The sequence below is a fragment of the Schistocerca nitens genome, chromosome 3 (assembly GCF_023898315.1).
Source record: "Schistocerca nitens isolate TAMUIC-IGC-003100 chromosome 3, iqSchNite1.1, whole genome shotgun sequence".
NCBI lineage: Eukaryota > Metazoa > Arthropoda > Insecta > Orthoptera > Acrididae > Schistocerca > Schistocerca nitens.
Window position 1 is genome coordinate 761315521 of NC_064616.1, and position 20790 is coordinate 761336310.

At 36.3% G+C, this 20790-nt stretch overlaps 1 protein-coding gene across 2 annotated transcripts in view; it reads left to right on the forward strand.

Moving 5' to 3' along the window:
- LOC126249753 (beta-1,3-galactosyltransferase 1-like) overlaps positions 1–20790 on the forward strand; it is a 117254-nt gene that overhangs the window by 18170 nt on the left and 78294 nt on the right. Inside the window, exon 1 of one of the 2 annotated variants that reach the window (XM_049951436.1) lies at positions 18369–18582. The exons of the other annotated variant lie outside the window; for it this stretch is intronic. Within the exon in view, the coding sequence (XP_049807393.1) occupies positions 18580–18582 (3 nt within the window). The 5' untranslated portion in view covers positions 18369–18579. Of the gene's footprint in view, positions 1–18368; positions 18583–20790 lie in introns of those variants that run through there. 2 annotated transcript variants of the gene reach the window in all.

The following is a 20790-nucleotide window of genomic DNA, read 5'->3' on the forward strand; positions in this document are numbered from 1 at the left end:
TCGCCGAATGGCGTCAGCTTTAAATTTTCTTGATCGTTATCATGATGAAGGAGAGAACTTTTTGAAATCAATTGTTACTGCAGATGAAAATTGGATCCAATACGACACACCGGAAGCAAAACGACAATCACAACAATGGATGCAATCAACCCCCCAAAAAATTCAAACAAACATTCAACAACAGAAAGGGTATGGCTACTGTGTTTTGGAACCAAAAAGATGTGTTGCTTGTAGAGTTTATACAGCCTAGAACCACTATCAATGCACCTGCTTATTGTGAAACCTTACGACGTTTGCAGAGAACCATTCAAAGCAAACAAAGAGGAATGCTGACTTCAGAAATTGTGTTGATCCATGACAACGCTCGTCCACACACTGCTGGCACAACCCAACGGCTCCTTGAACAATTTCAATAGGACATTTTCGATCATGTGCCATACAGTCCTGACCTGGCACCCAGCGACTTTCACCTTTTCCCTGAATTGAAGACGTGCCTAGGAGGGCAGCACTTTCAGACCAATGAAGATCTTCAAAACAATGTCAATACTCATTTGACAGCATTGACGGCAACATTTTTTGAAGAGGGTATTGCAAAGCTTGTGCGCAGGTACGATAAATGTCTCAATCTTTTCGGCGATTATGTTGAAAAGTAACCATAACTGAACAAAACTTTTGGTAATAAAATAATTGTTTTCTGTGAACTTGTCTTTTATTTATAGTCTATCGGAGGTTGAAAAAAAAACAGCCTTTGTAGTAACCTCAGATCTTTCGAAGATGATGTAGTTATCCATAGTGAGGTACTACGTATAAAAAGAGGCATAAATATCTTGATAAGATTACAATGTGGTGCAAAGATAGGTAACTTGCTTAACATGTTCAGAAATGTAAAACTGTGCAGTAAACGAAACGAAAACAACGTTGTATTCTATGATTACAGTATCAATGAGTCAACTGTAATCGGTAAACTCATACAAATGCAGGGTGTTACAAAAAGGTACGGCCAAACTTTCAGGAAACATTCCTCACACACAAAGAAAGAAAATATGTTATGTGGACATGTGTCCGGAAACGCTTACTTTCCATGTTAGAGCTCATTTTATTACTTCTCTTCAAATCACATTAATCATGGAATGGAAGCACACAGCAACATAACGTACCAACTTTGTTACAGGAAATGTTCAAAATTTCCTCTGTTAGCGAGGATACATGCATCCACCCTCCGTCGCATGGAATCCCTGATGCGCTGATGCAGCCCTGGAGAATGGCGTATTGTATCACAGCCGTCCACAATACGATCACGAAGAGTCTCTACATTTGGTACTGGGGTTGCGTAGACAAGAGCTTTCAAATGCCCTCATAAATGAAAGTCAAGAGGGTTGAGGTCAGGAGAGCGTGGAGGCCATGGAATTAGTCCGCATCTACCAACCCATCGGTCACCGAATCTGTTGTTGAGAAGCGTACATACACTTCGACTGAAATGTGCAGGAGCTCCATCGTGCATGAACCACATGTTGTGTCGTACTTGTAAAGGCACATGTTCTAGCAGCACAGGTAGAGTATCCCGTATGAAATCATGATAACGTGCTCCATTGAGCGTAGGTGGAAGAACATGGAAAATGAGCTCTAACATGGAAATTAAGCGTTTCCGGACACATGTCCACATAACATCTTTTCTTTATTTGTGTGTGAGGAATGTTTCCTGAAAGTTTGGCCGTACCTTTTTGTAACACCCTGTATATGGACATAACAGTTTGTAGAGGTATTAAATGGAATTATCACATAGGTTCAGTCGTAGGTAAAGCACGTGGCAGACTTCTGTTCATGGACAGTAGATAAATTCAGTCAGTCTACAGAGGAGACTGCATACAAAAGACTCATTCTAGAATATAAACAAAATTGACTTCATGATTTGAGCCACATATAGAGGACGTGCACAGGTAACGCTAGAAATGGGAGAAAAAGGTACGTACCAACTAACGTCGCCTATAGAGGGTGAAACAGAAATCCACCGACAAAATTTCGAAGGTTGTTCACGGATATTTTCTGAGTATTTTGGTACAGGGAACCCGTGGTCTCTGGCGCATCGTTAAAAAGTAATAATGCAATTATGACTAATTTGGCTTTGTTACCAGAATTATCTTTGGCTCTGTGAAAATACTTCCTTTAATATGGAATCAACAAAACGCAATAACACGAAAGGATCCGGTTATTCGTGGTCGACTATGTACGGATGCAAAAATACTGTTATGAAAAATTTCAAATCAAAAACACCTTCAGCCGTCTATATTTCCAATTTTACTTTGTTTTTGCTATTAGTTTCAACGTTAAGCTGCGCCATCTTCAGCCCCTGTGTAAACAACAATAATAACAATGTAAACTACATAACAAAAGGGGCGGTGTAAAATTTAAGAAATGAAATTAGGCCTATGTCTTGTCGTGGTCTTGAGTCTGAAGACTGGTTTGATGCAGTTCTTCGTGCTATTCTATCCTGTGCAAGCCTCTTAATCTTCGAGTAATTACTGCAACCTACATCCTTCTGAATCTGCTTGCTGTACCAACCTCTTAGCCTGCCTCTACGATTTTTTCCTTCCACACTTCCCTCCAGTACTAAATTTGCGACCTCTTGATGTCTCAGAATGTGTCCTACCAACTGATCCCTCTTCTTCTTGTCAGGTTGTGCCAGAAATTTCTTTTTCCCCAAATCTATTCAGTACCTTCTCATTAGTTACGTGATCTACCCATCTAATCTTCAGCATGCTTCTGTAGCACAACATTTCAAAAGTTTCTATTCTCTTTTCATCTAAGCCGTTTATCGTCCATGTTTCACTTCCATACATGACTACATCCATACCAATATATTCAGAACGACTTCCTGACACTTAAATCTATACTCGATGGTAACATATTTCTCTTCTTCAGAAATCATTTTCTTGCCATTGCCAGTCTACATTTTGTATTCTCTCTACTTCGGCTATCATCATTTATTTTGCTGCCCAAACAGCAAAACTCATCTACCACTGTAAGCGTCTCATTTCCAAACTAATTCCCTCAGCATCATCTGATTTAATTCGACTACATTCTATTATCCTCACTTTGCTTTTGTTCTCTGCCACCTTTAGAATTCGAAAGAGAGAATTCCAGTCAACATTGTTAAAAGCTTTCTCTAAGTCCACAAATGCTGCTAACGTAGGTTTGCCTTTCCTTAACCTAACTTCTATGAGAAATCATAGGGTCAGTATTGCCTCGCGTGTTCCTACATTTCTCTGAAATCCAAATTGATCATCCCAGAGGCTGGCCTCTACGAGAATTCGTGTTAGTATTTTGCTACGGTGACTTATTGAACTGATAGTTTGGTAATTTTCACATGTATTAGCACCTGCTTTCTTTGGAATTGGAATTATTATACTCTTCTTGGAGTCTGAAGTCTCATACACCTTGCTCAGTAGATGGAAGATGTTTGTCATGGCTGGCTCTCCCAAGGTTATCAGTAGCTCTAAAGGAATGTTGTCTACTCCCGTGGTCTTATTTCCACTTAGGTCTTTCAGTGTTCAGTCAAATTTTTCACGCAGTATCTTATCTCCCATTTCATCTTCATCTACATCCTCTTCCATTTCCATAATATTGCCCTCAAGTACATCTCTCGTGTATATACCATCTATATAAACCTTCTACCTTGCTGCTTTAACTTATTTGCTTAGGACTGGTTTTCCATCTGAAAAAATATTCATATAGGTGGTTCTCTTTTCTCCAAAGGTCTCTTTAATTTCGCTATAGGTGGCATCTATCTTTCCACTAGTGATAAATGCTTATAAATCCTCACATTTGTCCTCTAGCCATTCCTGCTCAGCCATTTTGCACTCCCTGTCAATCTCATTTTTTAGACGTTTGTATTCCCTTTCGCCTCCTTCATTTACTGCAATTTTATATTTTCTCCTTTCATAAATTAAATGCAATATCTGTCGTGTTCCCAAGAATTTTTGCTAGCCCTCGTCTTTTTATCTACTTGAGCATCCGCTGCCTTCACTATTTCGTCTCTCAAAGCTACCCATTCGTTTTCTACTGTATTCCTTTCCCCTGTTTTTGTCTATCGTTCGCTAAAGCTCTCTCTGTAATTCTCAACAACCTCTAGTTCTTTGAACTTATCGAGGTTGCGTGTCCTTAATTTTCTATCCTTTTGCAGTTTCTTCAAATTTAAAGTACAGTGCATAACTCATAAATTATGGTGAGAGTCCACATCTGCCCCTGGAAATGTCTTACAATCTAAACTCTGGTTCTGAAATATCTGTCTTACTATTATATAGTCAATCTGAAACCTTCCAGTGTCTCTAGGCCTCTTTCATGTATACAGCCTTCTTAAATCAAGTGTCACCTGTGATTAAGTTATGCTCTGTGGAAAATTCTACCAGGCGGTTTCCTCTTTCATTCCTTTCCCCCACTATCGAATTCCATTTGCCCATGACTACTAAATTTTCGCCTCCCTTAACTGTCTGAATACTTCTTTTATCTCATGATAAATTTCCCTCATCTGCGAAGCTATTTGACATATAAACTTGTACTACTGTGGTCTGTATGGGCTTCATGTCTATCTGGGCTACAATAATGCTTTCACTATGCTGTTCATAGCAGCTTATCCGCGTTCCTATGTTTTTATTCATTATTCCGGCATTACCCCTACTTTATTTTGTATTTATAACCCTGTATTTACCTGACCAGAAGTCCTGTTCCTCCTGGCGCCATAATTCACTAATTCCCCGCTATCTAACTTTAACCTATCAATTTCCCTTTTTAAATTTTCTAACCTATCTACCCGATTAAGGGATCTGACATTCCAAGCCCGTAGCACACTAGTTTTGTTTCTCCTGATATCGGCATCATCCTGAGTAGTCCCCTCCTGGAGATCTGAACGGGGGACTATTTTACCTCCGGAATATTTTACCCAAGAGGATGCCACCGTCATTTAACAATGTGGTAGAGCTGCATGACCTCAGGAAAAATTACGGCTGCAGTTTTTCCTTGCTTTCAGCCATTCACAGTACCAGCACAGCAAGGCCGTTTTAGTTGATATTACAGGGCCAGATCAGTCAGTCATCCAGACTATTGCCCCTGCAACTATTGAAAAAATTGTTGTCCCTCTTGAGGAACCACATGTTTGTGTGGACGCTACAAATACCCCTCCATTGTGGTTGCACCTACGGTATGACTGTCTGTATCGGTGAGGCACACAAACCTCCCAACCAACCTTGTGGGGGAGGGAGGGGTAGGGCTATATGTTTACTACGTATTACCACTGTAGGCCTAAACACAGTGGCAATATGTAGTACATATAACAAAAAATCACACTGTACAAGGAGTGACATCAATGCTAAAGGTATATCAAGTAACAAAACCACAGAACAGTGGCACACTGTATGAATATATACTAGGGAACAAAATATGTATGTCACGTAACAGTAACGAGAACCTACTAATCGTAGGTCAAAATTACATGTTATGCATAGATAACCACGGTATCACATACTGACAAACAACCAATGTGTAACTTCCTGGCAAATTAAAACTGTGTGCCGGACCGAGACTCGAACTCGGGACCTTTGGCTTTTGCGGGCATGTGCTCTACCATATGAGGTATCCTAGCACGACTCAGACCCGTCCTCACCGCCTCACTTCCGCCAATACCTCGTCTCCTACCTTCAAAACTTCGCAGAAGCTCTCCTGCGAAACTTAACAGAACTAGCACTCCTGGAAGAAAGGATATTGCGGAGACATGGCTTAGCCAAAGCCTGGGGGATGTTTCCAGAATGAGATTTTCACTCTGCAGTGGAGTGAAAATCTCATTCTGAAACCAATATGTAACGCTAATGCTAATTCCCGTGAATCAACTGAAGCAAAACAATCACAGTCGTATACTGCTGAGTACAACTGAAGGTAAAATGTGTATTTATACGCTGTCGAATAAGAGTAAAATATAAAACCACTTATTGGAGGTCAGCCTCACGCTAACTACCTGTACCATCATGTATTATATAAGAATAATAACTCATAAAACAAGAATATAAAGTTATGTCAACATAATTTATCAGTCGCAGATTCATAAGTTGCCACCTATTTAATAACAACATTTTTAATGACTCATACTTTGAGGCTAATGTAATACACCAGAACGAATTTTTGCTAAGCAGGAAGTATTGAAACATCAAATGGAAAAAGTTATAACCAACATTATCATGAAAGTTGGGAAGTCTGCTGGTAGGCAATCATGTGGATAGGTGATATGTCAAACAGTAAACTCTGAAGTAAGTCTAAAGAAAGTTTTGTTATGCTTTTGACGACCCTACGGGAACAGCTGAGCATACCAGGACATTCAGCGGTAAGACTTTTGCCTTTCCCTCAGCAGACATGGACACATTACACCTCTGAACTGAAACTGTAATATAACAGAAACAATACACTTCTGGACATGTGTTCTGACTGAAAATATTATGTACTCACTCCCTCCACAAGTCCTAGAAGTTTTGTTACAGGAATTTCCAAACACCCCATATGTCTATAGAGCGAGCTGTCCATGGTCTCAACATCAAACCCAGCTAGTCACATGATTTTGGAACCTTTCTGCTTGTCTCCAATTCGTGATAACAGTATAACTTCAATGTTACACATATTCTCCTCATTTTATATAATGTTTCCGCATATGTGAGTTTTAATAACAGCTATGGGGCAGTATTGCCGTTACTACTGATGCCAAAAGAAGTATGTGAATGGAGGACCAGTTGCTTTTCATACATATGTACAACAACTATATAGCTGTAAATGTCATATTTATTTGAGACAATTTATATGTTGAACAGAATGAGACACGCTATTATAAAGTCTTGTATTGTAGATAATTTCTGTGATTTTATTGCATGTGTTTAAAGAGACAAGTGCTAGATAAATTGGCAAGTGTGTCTGAGTAAACTGCCAGTCAGTGAATATATATTGGTGCTGTATTCATATGCAGATAAAATTTGTACGTGGCAGTGTAATTAGTTTCCTGTGACTTATACAAGTTCTCAAATTATTGTGTGTATCTAAGTATTTCTGCTTGAGATAGTTTCCTATTTAGTGTCATTCATGCAGTCAATTTGAACACATTCAACAAAATAAACAGTCCAGTAGAAAATCTAAAAAAAGTTTTTGCCTGCTACTTCTTTTATGACTCGAGAATTAGAGTATTGATCTAATACTCTTTTTTTGTGTGTTGTGAGTACATATAAAATGGGACTACTGGCATACATTTCATATGTGGCCCAATTTTATATCTACAATCGACAAAATTCCAATTCACCTTTAAGTAGACCATACTTATTTTGACAACAATGAAATAATAAAACCGAATTTCATAAACAAAAATAACTAAAAATATCATAAAAATATTAATTTTAACCGAATATAAAAATAAATAAAAAATCAGAAAAATTATAAATTTTAGATGAATATGAAAATAATTAAAAATCAGTTAATAATAAATTTTTATCCGAATCAAAAACCCTACATTTTGAGAATTAATTTTTATATGCTTTTCATTTTTATTTTTACAATAAATTTTTTATTGTTTTATTATTTATTACCTTTTATTTTTTAATTGTTTGATTTTTTATTTTAATTTTTTAATTTTTGTTAATGTTTCTTTCGTTAACTTTTGCTTTTAATTTTTATTTTATTAATTAATTTCATAGAAATTTTCATTTATAGTTCTGTATTGAAAATTATACATTAAACTCCTTTTAAACATTATACATAATGTAAGCTAAAATATCGTTAGAAATTTTATCATGAAGTCATCTTTCAAGTCATATTCATAACATAAATAGTATAATCTGTAACGAAATTATAAGAATTATTTCAATATCCCCTTACGTTTCAAATCAAAAAATGAATAGTAAGCTTTTAAAAAATAGTTTGGTTGATCTAAATTTCACCTTTCTTGTCATTGCTTTAATTTTTAAATAGATAGTACATAATTTAACATTTCAAATAAAGAAGACTCAACAAGTTTAATATTTTTTTGTTTGAAAAGCAACAAAAATTAAATAAGGCTTATCAAACTATACTGAATTATACTCATACATTAAAAGATATTTCAAAATTATTTTTATTACACAAACCAGCAGTTGCTGTAGTTTGTCATGCAAAGAGAGATGTAGGCATTTTATAATTTCTTAGTCTTACTTGTTCTAATTCTATGGTTACAATCGGGATCATATTTAACAAAAGGTTCATTAATTTCCATATTTTCAGTAACAAATTTTCCTTTGATAATGTATCTTTTATTTTGAATGCAGCATTACTTTTATCAGACCAGCTAGGAATAGAATCATCAGAACCTGGACTAAAAGTAAAAATAACAGTTAAATCTCCATCTCACATTACTTCTTTATAATCTTTTTAAAAAACCACCAATTATTTCTAATGCATAAAATAATTCATTTTATTTATTTTTTTTACCATTGTTAAGTGCATGTCCTCCATTTAAATTTATCAGGAAGAGATGAAGTTAAATTTAATAAAACTAATGGAGAAATAAATAGATCTTCTGTTTCCAGTTAAATATAATTTCCTTTTTTATAGTCACAAAAACAAATAATTTTGCAACATATTAGTTAATTAATTTTTATTAGATTTTTCATCATCTGTAGGGTAATTGGAATCATCAGTTTCTACAAATTTGAAATTCATATATAATTGTGCATGATTAGGATAAACCCAGTCATTACCAAACTTATTTTTTCTTTTCTCATTTATATATATATCATTCCAAGCAGAGAGCTGTCACTGAGTTTCTTTTGGCGAAAAACCAGAGCAACACAGATAATGATAAGTTTTAACGGAATGTGTATGGAGATATGGCATGAACAAAAGTACTATGGGTTGTTATGTGAGCCGTCTGTAATCTTCAAAATAAAGTAAAGTCATGATGACGGTCTTCTGGGACTCTGAAGGGGCTATTCTGTTTGATGTACTCTCTCATGGTGCAACAATCAATTCTGAATTGAAGAAACGACTTCAGCATGATTGTCGACACAAAAGAAAAGTGAAAAGAGTAGTGAATAATACTGTGTACTTTAATCCTGATTCAAACCAATCTGCCGTCAAATGCAGATAAACACATAAAGGACAATACAGATTGACTGCAGTTGCACTGACTGCCTCGCACAGAAAAAACGCAGTTTATCTGCTGCTTAACACTTCTTTCTACTCCAATAGGATTTTAGCTTTGTTTATAGCACTAAAGTGGATAGTATGATTCTGGAAAATACACAGTCTTCTTTTAACAGCATAAAGAGATGTAACTACGCAAACTGACACCTAAAAAAAGGAGATATTTTGGTCTACTCGTTGAAGTAGGCTACTTCATTTTTGTATGTGTTTTGGAGTCCTTTTGATTCCAGAGAGCAGAGTTCATTCCATACATGGTAGCAGGCAGTGTTCTGCCTGTCAATAAATATTTTAGCTAATCAGAAATGTGCTAATATATCTCATATGAATATGTATTGTTGTTAGGTTTATGTATGAAAATGAATCAGAAGTTTTATTTGATGGTGCCTATGACCCCAAATATGGACAGAAATGTTTCTCTTCAGTTTTGTGGAGTTAATTGATTATTTATCGATAAAGTATGTCTGCGACTCTCAGTAACCATATATGATTGCTCATGAAGTTTATTTGAGTTATCACAATTGGTAACTGAAGTAAAATTAACAAAAACATATAACACTTTAGCGACATACTTAAGGCATATTGAAACTGTAAGCAATTATTATAAATAACAAGACACATGTGCTGCAGCTTCTGCATTTTGCTACAATTAATGTTACCTTTTAAAGTATTCTGCTAAAGAGGACATGAAATCAAACCCTCACTCCGAAGAGTCAGAGAAAGATTCTTCCCTTCTTGCCAATATGTTTGTGGCTTCTTATGGATTAAAAAAATTATAGTCATCACACTTAACGTTTATGCACTATTGCACTCAGCTGTGTAGTCTGCCAGATTGCACTCACTACAGTAGCATTTAAAACCTATGCAGTGTATGAAACTCCTTACCTGAAACTTATTATACTGTCCTATTTGATCTCATTAAAATGATAATATTACATGTTTTGATGTCAAAGAACAAAATTAGCATATACCTTTCACATTTCCACTTTGTTTGATGGCTATTCATTGATTCAGATTTATGTAACACTAACCTTCTTCATTTTATATATATTCCTAGTCACTTTATACTGCTATACTGTTCTGAACATCTTCTAACTAAAACAAAAATTGATCATGTATTTATTCACGAATCAATATACTCTGATATAGTCAAAACATTACTTAATAGTGCATTGGTCTGCATTTGCAGCAGAACTTCTGAGTGGTCTGGATTAGACAAGTATTAGGTAGATTTCCAGAGGTGTGTGTCAAGAGATGACTATGCATGGGCCACAGAGTAACCATACATTACAGGCTGGTGGTTATCAGGTGTGAAGCTGGTACCCAGTGGTATCCTAGATGCATTCTACCAGGTTCAGATCGGACATACTTGGCGCCTAGACATCATAATGAGTTCCCTACCATGCTCCTCAAACTAATGGCACACGATTCTGGCTTGTGACATGGACAGTTATCCTACTAGAAGATACCATCGCCTCCTGTGAAGACACCAGTCACATAGTGATACAGGTGGTCCACAATGGTGCTCACATAGTCCACAGCTGTCATGGTACCTTCTGTTACTAGCACCGTTCCCATGGACGCCCTGGTGAATATCCCCCAAACAATAATAATGCCCCCACCAGCCTGAGTCAGTGTTGCAGTGCATGACAACATTTGTGATTTATCTGACCTGGCAACACGTTTCTGTTGATCAAGTGTCCAATCTCGATAATCCCATGACCATTGCAGTGATAACTGACAATGTTGTTGGGTCAGCATGGCAATCCAAAAGGTTGTCTACTGCAGAGCCCCATGATCAACAATGTGTGCTGAATGGCGCATTATGAAACATTTGTGCCTGCACCAAACACTGTTCTCTGTCATCAGATATACTACAGATCGCAGCCTATCCTGCTTTAGAGAGCGGGAAAGCCTCCCAGCACTACCGTTCTGTCATACGACATAGACGTCCAACACCTTGTCACCTACTCGTTGTTTTACTGTCCTTTGTCCGCTTTTCCATAGGTGCTCACGACAGTTGCATGTGAACAGCCGACTTCTTTTGCACTTACGTCTGGGCACTGCAAATTGTGGAGCCATTCGGGTGAACTCCGCTAACTTCGGTTCGGTTGACTTCGGGTCTGCTGCATTCGTAGTGCTTCTGGTGGCAGACGGTAAAAGTTTGACAGTTTACACTCTGCAGTCCCTGTTACTTTCTTCAGAGTCTTGTGTTTACTGATCGTTACCTCGCTTGTTTTTGTTGTTGTTACTGTGTTGTTCTTATTGTTGTTGTTATTGTTATTGTTTGGTCCGGTTCTCCTTAGAAATATGGAGCAATACAATTGCAACAATAGAAACTTATATCGCCACATCCGCTGCAAGCACCCGGCTGCTGTTAGTGAAAAATTTACGTGTGTTTTGTGCGGGTATTCCACTCCTAAAGCAGATTCTCTAAAGTGTCATGATAATGCTGTACATAAAACAGAACACAAAAGTATAGTACTGTGTGCTTTATGTGAGTTTGGCAGCTCAAATAGAAACGAAATGCTTCAACGTTATTCATTGCTCCATGATCTAGTTATCCGCGAAGCAAATCATGAATTTTGTGATCAAAGTAAATTTTATGAATGGAAACGTTAATTAGAAAAAGATACTGTGAACGAATTTGTACATGCACGAGGACAATATAATAAAAGTGCTGATGGAAGCAGTAAGTTATATCTTAAGTGCCACGGTGATGGAAATTACAAACCCCATGGAAGCAATGAGCGTCAGTTAAAACTAATGCTCATCTAGAATGGATGTGACACTTTATCAATCAGGCCAAGTGAAAGTTATTTTTTGTAGCACACATGTGGGTCATCAGCAGGAGATGGGCCAGTTGAGGCTTTCGAAATTTGAAAGAGAGGAAATAGCAAAGAAAATTGCTATGAAAATTCTATTTGATCGCATTCTCAACTCCCTTAGATACCCGATTCAAGATAGTGGTTCGCAGCGTCATCACTTGCTGTCAAGGAAAGATATCCACAATGTAACACAAAGTTACAACCTGAAGTCTGAGGCTGTACTGGTGTGGAATCGTGGGTGAGGGAGATGCAGGAAACAGGATCTGTTGTCCAGTACTACAAACCACAAGGTGTTGCATCACAAGAATACAATCTGCGAAATAAAGATTTCATTTTAATAATAATGAACGAAGCTGAAAAAGATATGTTGGTGAAATTTGGAGGTAATTGTGCTTGTATGGACAGCACCCATGGTTTAAATGACTATGGGTTCGAATTGACAACTTTATTGGTGTTAGACGAATTATGGCAGGGATTTCCATGTTCGTTCATATTTTCTAATAGAGGGGATCTTCCAGTTATGGAAGCTTTTTAAGTGTAATAAGAAACACACTGCAAGTCCCAGTACATACAAATGTGTTGATGTCTGACATGGCAGATGTATTTTTCAATGCCTGATGCAAAATAATGACTCCACCCAAGCACAGATTTTCCTGTTCATGGCATGTTGACAGAGCGTGGAGAAAAGAATCTGTGTAGGGTAAAGGGACACGAAAATCAAGAGCAAGTGTATAAGCTAATTAGAACATTCATGGAGTACAACAACTGAGAAAGTTTTCAGGGAATTTTAGAAGAGACTATACACTACATGAAAACAGAACCGGACCTTTTGGAATGTGGGATGTATTTTGAAAAACCCTACAAGGCCTCATCTACGAATTGGTCATATTGTTACCGACAGCACAACACTCCGAACACAAACATGCATTTAGAAAGAATGCACGGTGTGATTAGACACATATATTTGAAGGGAAAGAAGCCAAAGCGACTGGATGTGGCCATCCACGCACTTATGCACTAGTTGCAAGACAAGTTGGGTGGTAGGTTGATTCATATGGACAAAAGAAAACTGACGACCAAATTATCAACCATTGGCAACAGCATCTATCATCAGAGCAGTTGAAACCTGGAAATGTTATTTGTGGAGATAGAGAGTGGGAAGTAGTATCAGCAAACAATGAGGAGACATACATTGTAAAAAAATTGCAAGACAGTCTATGCAAATGTGAGCTACGTTGCTCTGACTGCAAAGCTTGCATTCATGAATGCATCTGTAGTTTTGTTGATTCAGCTATCAAATTCAACATGTGCAAACATATTCATTTAGTTTGCACATTTACAGCTGAAGAAGTTGGCAGTGAACTTGAGTCCTCGGACACTGACTTGATTGTCTGTGAGCCAGGTAGTGGCGATAATCAGAACATTATAATAAAGACGCTGCAAAACCCTGTCACATCGAAACACTTTAAAAGCCTGGAACACAAGCAAGAAAAGCTTTTGCAACAGTTTAATCTATGTTTGAATGAAGCCACATCTGAAGAGGCATGTGAAGTCATCAGCAAATGTGTTTCCTCTCTGATGCCCACTCTTCAAGCTATACAATCTACATCAACTAAATTACCTGCCCTTTCATCAAGTAAAGTTTCTCAATTTGAGTCTCAGAAAAGGTTTGTGTCCACCAAAAGGAAACGGGAAACAATGTATGAGCCAATCATGAAGCCTGACACCCCGGAAAGAAGAAATACTGTCACCGGAATATTAGCAACACATCAACATGAGTTGAGTGAATGTTTAGAACCCTATTATTCTTGAATTCAAAACACATAAAACATATTTTTTTAATTGACTGCTGTACTGATCTTTTTCTCATATTTTGGAGATGAGGAGCAAGATCAATTACCTCCTTAGCCTCTCCATTTCTGATTGATGAAATACATATCAAAAGCTGAGTAATTCTTCATTCTATTGTATATACCAATACATACCTGCAAATTTTTACAGCACTCTTGGAGGTTTTTTAAAGAGGCACTCCATACGTAAATGGAGTGGGGAAAAATCTAATACTCAGTACAGAGGGCTTAACCTCTGTCATACACTTCACTGGTTTGCAAAGCATGGAAGAATGAAAATCAGCTGAGAAGCTACCGAGTATACATTTGTTTTATCTACATTGCCACACTACTGATTATATTTCAAAATCATTCTCCTTGAATATAATTGTGGATGTATCAAATGTTGCCATAAAAGAATTATGTTGACAATGATATACCAACATACCAAACTTTAGGCTTGACATGCAATGCAAACCAAATTTCATCAAAATGGTAACTGATGAAATTTTAATAGATATTTGAACAATCTGATACAGAATGTCTTATGTGCAATTTAAATTGCATATCTGAAGCATTTAAGATTACAAATCTTATCAAAGAAAGATACTATCTTCTACTTCACCATGGTTCAAACCACATAAAAATTATACTTTGGCGGTTTCCTTTACTTTTTAAAGCCTTTATCATTAGCAGCGATGATTTTCATTTTTTTATTTATCATCAAAGAACACAAATGGCAATCAGAGCGCACTGGCAATTAATGTTGTGAACTTGCACTGTTATACTAAAATATTCGTAAATTCCTGTAAACACAGTTTACACTTAACTAGCAATTTCGTAAAAAATAAATAAATAAATATATAAACCCGAAATATCTTTAATGAGTCAATTTCCTATGTCACTACTACTGAGATTATAGAAACAGAACGCCCAATTTTTAAAATATTTCGAGTACCAACAGGTAATGTATAGATCTGACTCTAATAATAGGCTCATTACGCTAATTAACTTATTTCATAAAGCCTGCCAGCTGTTTCTGACTCTTCAGTCCAGTACAACATATTAATAAATACTTCACCTCAGGCTTATGAAATAGCGATGTCGAAAAGGCTTCCTCCAAATCAAGTTTTAAATTTAGGGCATTCCGAGAAAAGCAGACCCTAGGACAGCAATTGAGGACTGAATAACATAATACTTTCTGATTAAAACTTGAAAATAAAAAATAAATGAAATCGCTCAAATGTTTTGTGAAATGATTTATTATCTAAAAGTAAGAAATAATTAGATTAAAGATACATTTGACATGCCATGAATGATGCGTGACTTCATGTACAGCAAATGAGGCATATCAAATGTACTGACAAATATACTTTGAGATGCGCCCTAAAAACTATGGATAAAACTTTGTACATAGACTATATAATAAGGATTACAACGTAAAGAGTTAAAATTTTTTTTGAAAATGATCGATTCCACACCAGAGCGCCACTTCAAAGTGCAGCACAGAATTTGCAGACGCTTCCCCTACGCTACCTGTGTCTCGAGAGTAGTGTTTTCACATTTTTTTACTTAAACACTTAAGCGGTCTTATATATTTGTCGGCTATTGAGAGTTTGTGGTCAGCTAAGAAATACGTGTCTTCACTTCACTGACGAAATAGTCAAACGTTTCGGTGCACATTCTCATACATTCGCGGAATTTGTTTGTGATCCTCATAGTTGATGGATGAATTCAGGGGCGGCATTCTTTAGAAACAGCTGGTCGGCTATGGTAGCCATGTTGTAGCAGGAGCTCGTCGTCTGCAGACCTGAAGTCTGCCGAACCGAAGTTAGCCGAGTTCACCCGATCGGCTACACGATTTGCAGTTCCCAGGCGTAAGTCTCTTTCGCCCATTCTGAGATGCTCGTTCCCAGATGCAGCACCACAACAATCTGCCCTTTGACAAACTCGTTTATGTCAGTGTATATCCATATTTATGGCCAATATCGTCGCTATAATGATTCTCCATTTCTCTCTGCTCTGCTTATACCCTTTCCTTAATGCATCATGTGCCTGCAATGCCACCAAGTGACATTCAAACTCTTGGTGGACAATGCTGATGATTTTGGCTTATCAGTGTATATATGACAATAAAGTGGCGGGCATTACTGTTTTACACTTAAAGGCAAATACATTTATGCAAGAAATGTGCTTAATGAGGATCAATTATAATGATATTACTGGTGGATATTTTCACCACATATGAAAAAATAAAAATACACTTCCTACAAACGTCTTATGTCAGCTACACACAAAATTCTTCCATTGAAATTCCAGGTACGTGAAACGAGATATGTGTTGGTACTTCAAAATTAAGATTACTGTGTGCACCACAGTTCGCGAAAACATCGTTCCCATGATGTAACACGTCATGCCTAACAGGGTTTCACAAGATTAGCTGTCAATAAGCAATGCATGAGACAAACTGACCACAAGCACATCAGGTGTCACTGCTGTACATAGATTCCATCAGTAAAAGTCAAATATGCAATTTAAAAATAACCATGATTCCAAATATACACATATAAATTATTCTGAAGTGTTTATTCTACTCATTAGATGAATTTTTGGATATAATCAGTGGGTAATTTTCCCACTCCCCACAAAAAAAATTAAAAATATTAAGTGCCATGTAATATTTTGTAAAATGTAATATCTTGTATAGGCATCTTTTATTTACCTGACACGTTCCACATCATTACAAAGTGTTGTATTCATGATCTATGGAACAAGTACTAATCTAATCTAATCTCTAATCTTACAAAATATGTTGATGACTTCTTCATGACAGAATACTGCTAAAGAACCCTAAACATCATGTTTACGATACTTGGTTTATATCATTACAAAACTGCAAGTACCAATGTTTTGGCGAATTGTGGCGCACATAGTAATTTTAATTCTGACATGCCAATGCATCTCTCATTTCACGTTTTATGTACGTGTAAATTCAATGGAATGATTTAGTGTGTAGCTGATATGAGATACTTGTAATAACCTTGATGATGGTATGTTGTCATTTGGCTCTTATATGGGTTAATGTTGCATTATTTATATAACAATTTGTAGCACTTCTTGTAATTTTATTACAGACCTAAAGATTGTAACTTAGTTTTATCGAAACCGGTTATCTACAATGAAGTTTTTTGTAGTGATCTCAGCTAAGAAGTTCTTCCTCTCCTAAGTAAACACTGCGGATTGGCCCTTTGAGGTAAACATGAATAAACTAATAGTATGTTTTATGTTTACGAAACCATTGCCACACCACTTGCTAACATCAGAAACAGCGTTACTACAAGTAAGAACAGCCTCTTTCATGAAAGGACTCGAATAAACTCATTTACAACAAAAAAAAAAACTGTACAAGAATAGCAGAAGTATAAATGTGATTTGGCGTAACAAAAGAATTATTTAACTTAATGAAACAGAAATAAGGACAACAGTCGGATTTGTCCTTAGGGGCATTATGGATATTATGGAAGGGTAGGGAATTTTTAGCATTTGTCAGCAAATTTGATAATTATTATGTTGTGCAGCTCAGTGCCTTTCAGTGCATCTTTTGAGGTAACTAAAACACTTCATCATATGACTCTGAATGTACGTAGATATACGTAATTTGATCAAAATGTTTATGATATTTACATTTGTCTTAGATGCAAATATTTCTGTAGAAAGTTCCAACCTGTAAACTACTTAATTAAGTGGTTAGGTGGATACCACTATTCACAACGATTTGAAGATGAATAAGTATAATAATAATAGTAGAAAAAGTTAGAGATGTGTGAAAATTTGACAGTGGAAAAAGCAGAAATACCCAATGGTAACTAGAGGTTATAGTGACACGGAATAGATAATGTACACTAAGAACATTGGTTTGTAATTTATGAACATTTATAGGAGATGTCGTAATATTGTATCTTGTCGCACTACTAGTTGAAGAAGTGACAGAGCGTTATTAAAACATGTCTAACATAAATGTTTATTTCATTGGCGACTATCGAAACATGATTGAATGTGTCCTATTTTATACAGTGTATTTCATTTATGTGTGATATGTATATTCTCATACTTGAGATGAGATATATGGCAAGTCAAGGAACTATATATTCCAATTTCGGTTACTAATAACGGAAATATCTTTTTTTAACAAAATAGATTCGATGATGCCAATTTACTCTTCTGTAACTTCTAATGGCAATTATCAGTGTTGTTCTGGCAATTATTGAAACCAAATTATTTCAGGTATCGAGTTTCTGTTTAATACTGACCTCTGTATGAAGATCCGAATCCGTAATATTATTCTTATTTATTATTGAGGGACTTCATAAAGTTACTGAGCAAAAAAGAAACTCTGCTTTGCAATATCTGGCATACAGTCACCCTCGACGGGAAATTTACGCAAGAAGTGTCTCACATTACACTCGTAACATCGCTGCTGCAAAGACATGATTTGACTGTTAAATAATCAGTGACTAACAAGAATACGGACCTCACTAATAATGCAGATTAGGTGTAAAGTTTTGAGTTAGTGGAGCATGATTTGTTTGTGACGTTTAAGAAAAATAAAGTATTTAAAAAATAGATATGTGATCACATTTTGCGTGTGCATGTTTGTACCCAACACCTACGAAAGATGAAATAGCTGTAGTAAGTCCTGCTGCTGATAATGTCATGAAAGCTGTCATATGGTAAGCTCACGACAGTTCTTATAATTACTTTAATTACTATCTAAAGCTGGCATACAGTAAATTTCCACAGTTTAGATGTGCTTGATTATTTTACGATATTTGCTACAAAAGTTTAGCAGATAACAGAACGTCGAAAAATGTAGGTGGTTAGGGACACACTGATGTGGAAATCTCGTCAGTGAGCAATTTATGCCAAGTGACACCTTTATCCTTGGATCATCGGTTTGATATGTTAATTCTGTGACATCAGCGTAGAGTGAAAAACTGGATGTACAGCTGCTACATATTTAATGATGATATTGTACGTATCTAATCAGAACTTAACTTGTATTATACCAGACCAACCTAATATTTTCGAATTAGCAAGACGTTTTACGTGTTTTACTAAGGGAAGATGCATGACGTTTGGTTACTAAAATGCGGGTCTGCTTCAGCTAAGCTTCATAACTATTCCCGTTGCCCGTATGCTAACTGAATCGTCCCGTTGTTACGCAGGAGAGCAAGTAGAATACGGAAACTATATTTGGTGTCATTTATTTCATACCAGCTATTGTTGAGCCGTTAACTAGTTAAACACAGCTCTGAGTTATAAGAAGAACAAGCCACAGGTGACTGAAGACTTAAAGTATCATGTGTTACACGTTTTCATATCTCACATTCAGCATAGCTGTTACATTGTTAAATGCCAATTGTATAAAAGCTACATAGTACTTGTGAACGGCAGCATATTGAGTATTCACATAAGGTGTGCGTTTCCAGAAACTTCAGCAAATAAAACTTTGAAAGATTTATTAGGCTATGTAAAAACCTTTACCATCGTGTGTGCCAGGAAATGAAAGTGACATGAGCGCATTGCAGTTAAAGCTTCCATTCAGTTTCATGAGAGAAACATTTGTACTTCAGTTTAATTTACACAATTTTTTGTGTGCCATACTTTATTACTTAAAAGTTTAGTAATGTCTACTGCACATGAAGAACATTATAGTTACCGTTACCTTATTAACAGTATATAATTTCAAACTGAAATGTTTGTAAGGTGTTAAGTGGGGTTATACATTATAGGTCCATGTAGCCTAAGTGTATCAGTTGTTTTATTGGTGGAATAATTATGTTGTGCAGCTCAATGCTTACATGGAATGTTCATTTCAGAAAATATGCAGCAGCTAGAAGTGTCTTATAGACAGTTTATGCATAGGCCTACTGACAACAGCCTTACAACATTTTTACAAGGAGCACATATTTACTTTGAGGCGGCACATATCCAGCATTGCTGGTAGAAACAAAAATCAGGTGCAACACTCCTAGCTTTAGGAGCAATTGGTTTGTTCTTAGAGGTGGTATGAGTTGTTGGTTGGGTGAAGTTGTGTGTGTGTGTGTGTGTGTGTGTGTGTGTGTGTGTGTGTGTGTGTGTGTGTGTGTGTGTGTGTGGTGGGTGGGGGGGGGGGGGGTCATTTAACCCTTGTTAGGCACAGTTTAACAATTTTCTGAATTGGATTTTCTCGTTTTATTGTAGTGTAGTTACTACTCTCTAATGTTATTAACAACTGCTCTGTTTAAAAACAGTGACATTTGTAAAGGCATGGAAAAAATGTGATCTCCATAAATTGTAGTGTAACCAAAGATCTCAATTATGCAAATAAAAAAATTGTTCACTCTTCCCCAGCTGAGTAAAATTTCTAACAGACAATAAGTAGAGTTTTAAAATTGCATGGAAATCTGTATGACGGTTCACAGTTCCTGCCACAATTCTTGGGTTCATTCATTAATTGATAATTATGTATGTACATGAGATTTCGGTCCAACTGCCTGAAAGGTGCATACTTCAAAATCTCCTCTCTTCACATGTAGCTTGTCACTTCTATAAAGCATGATTTTCTCATAAATGTTCCATAACATAATACATATATTTCAATAATACTTATAATGAAACTTGGGATTTCTGGACTTTCAGAAAGTTAACAGTTGCCACCTGATTCCCTGAAGGTGAAACTGTCTTGAAATAACGTGCACTTGTATAAGGTTGTTGACATACTGTCATTTAACTTCTGAAAATGTCATGGTTATTGAGTTTATATGTGATTTGGATTATTTATTCGCCCAGGGATCATCTCACAATGATATAGGATTTGTTGTTATACAATGAAAATAAATAGATCAAAATAAACACACACAAATAGTATGTAAGTATGCTTCTATGAGGCGAGGATA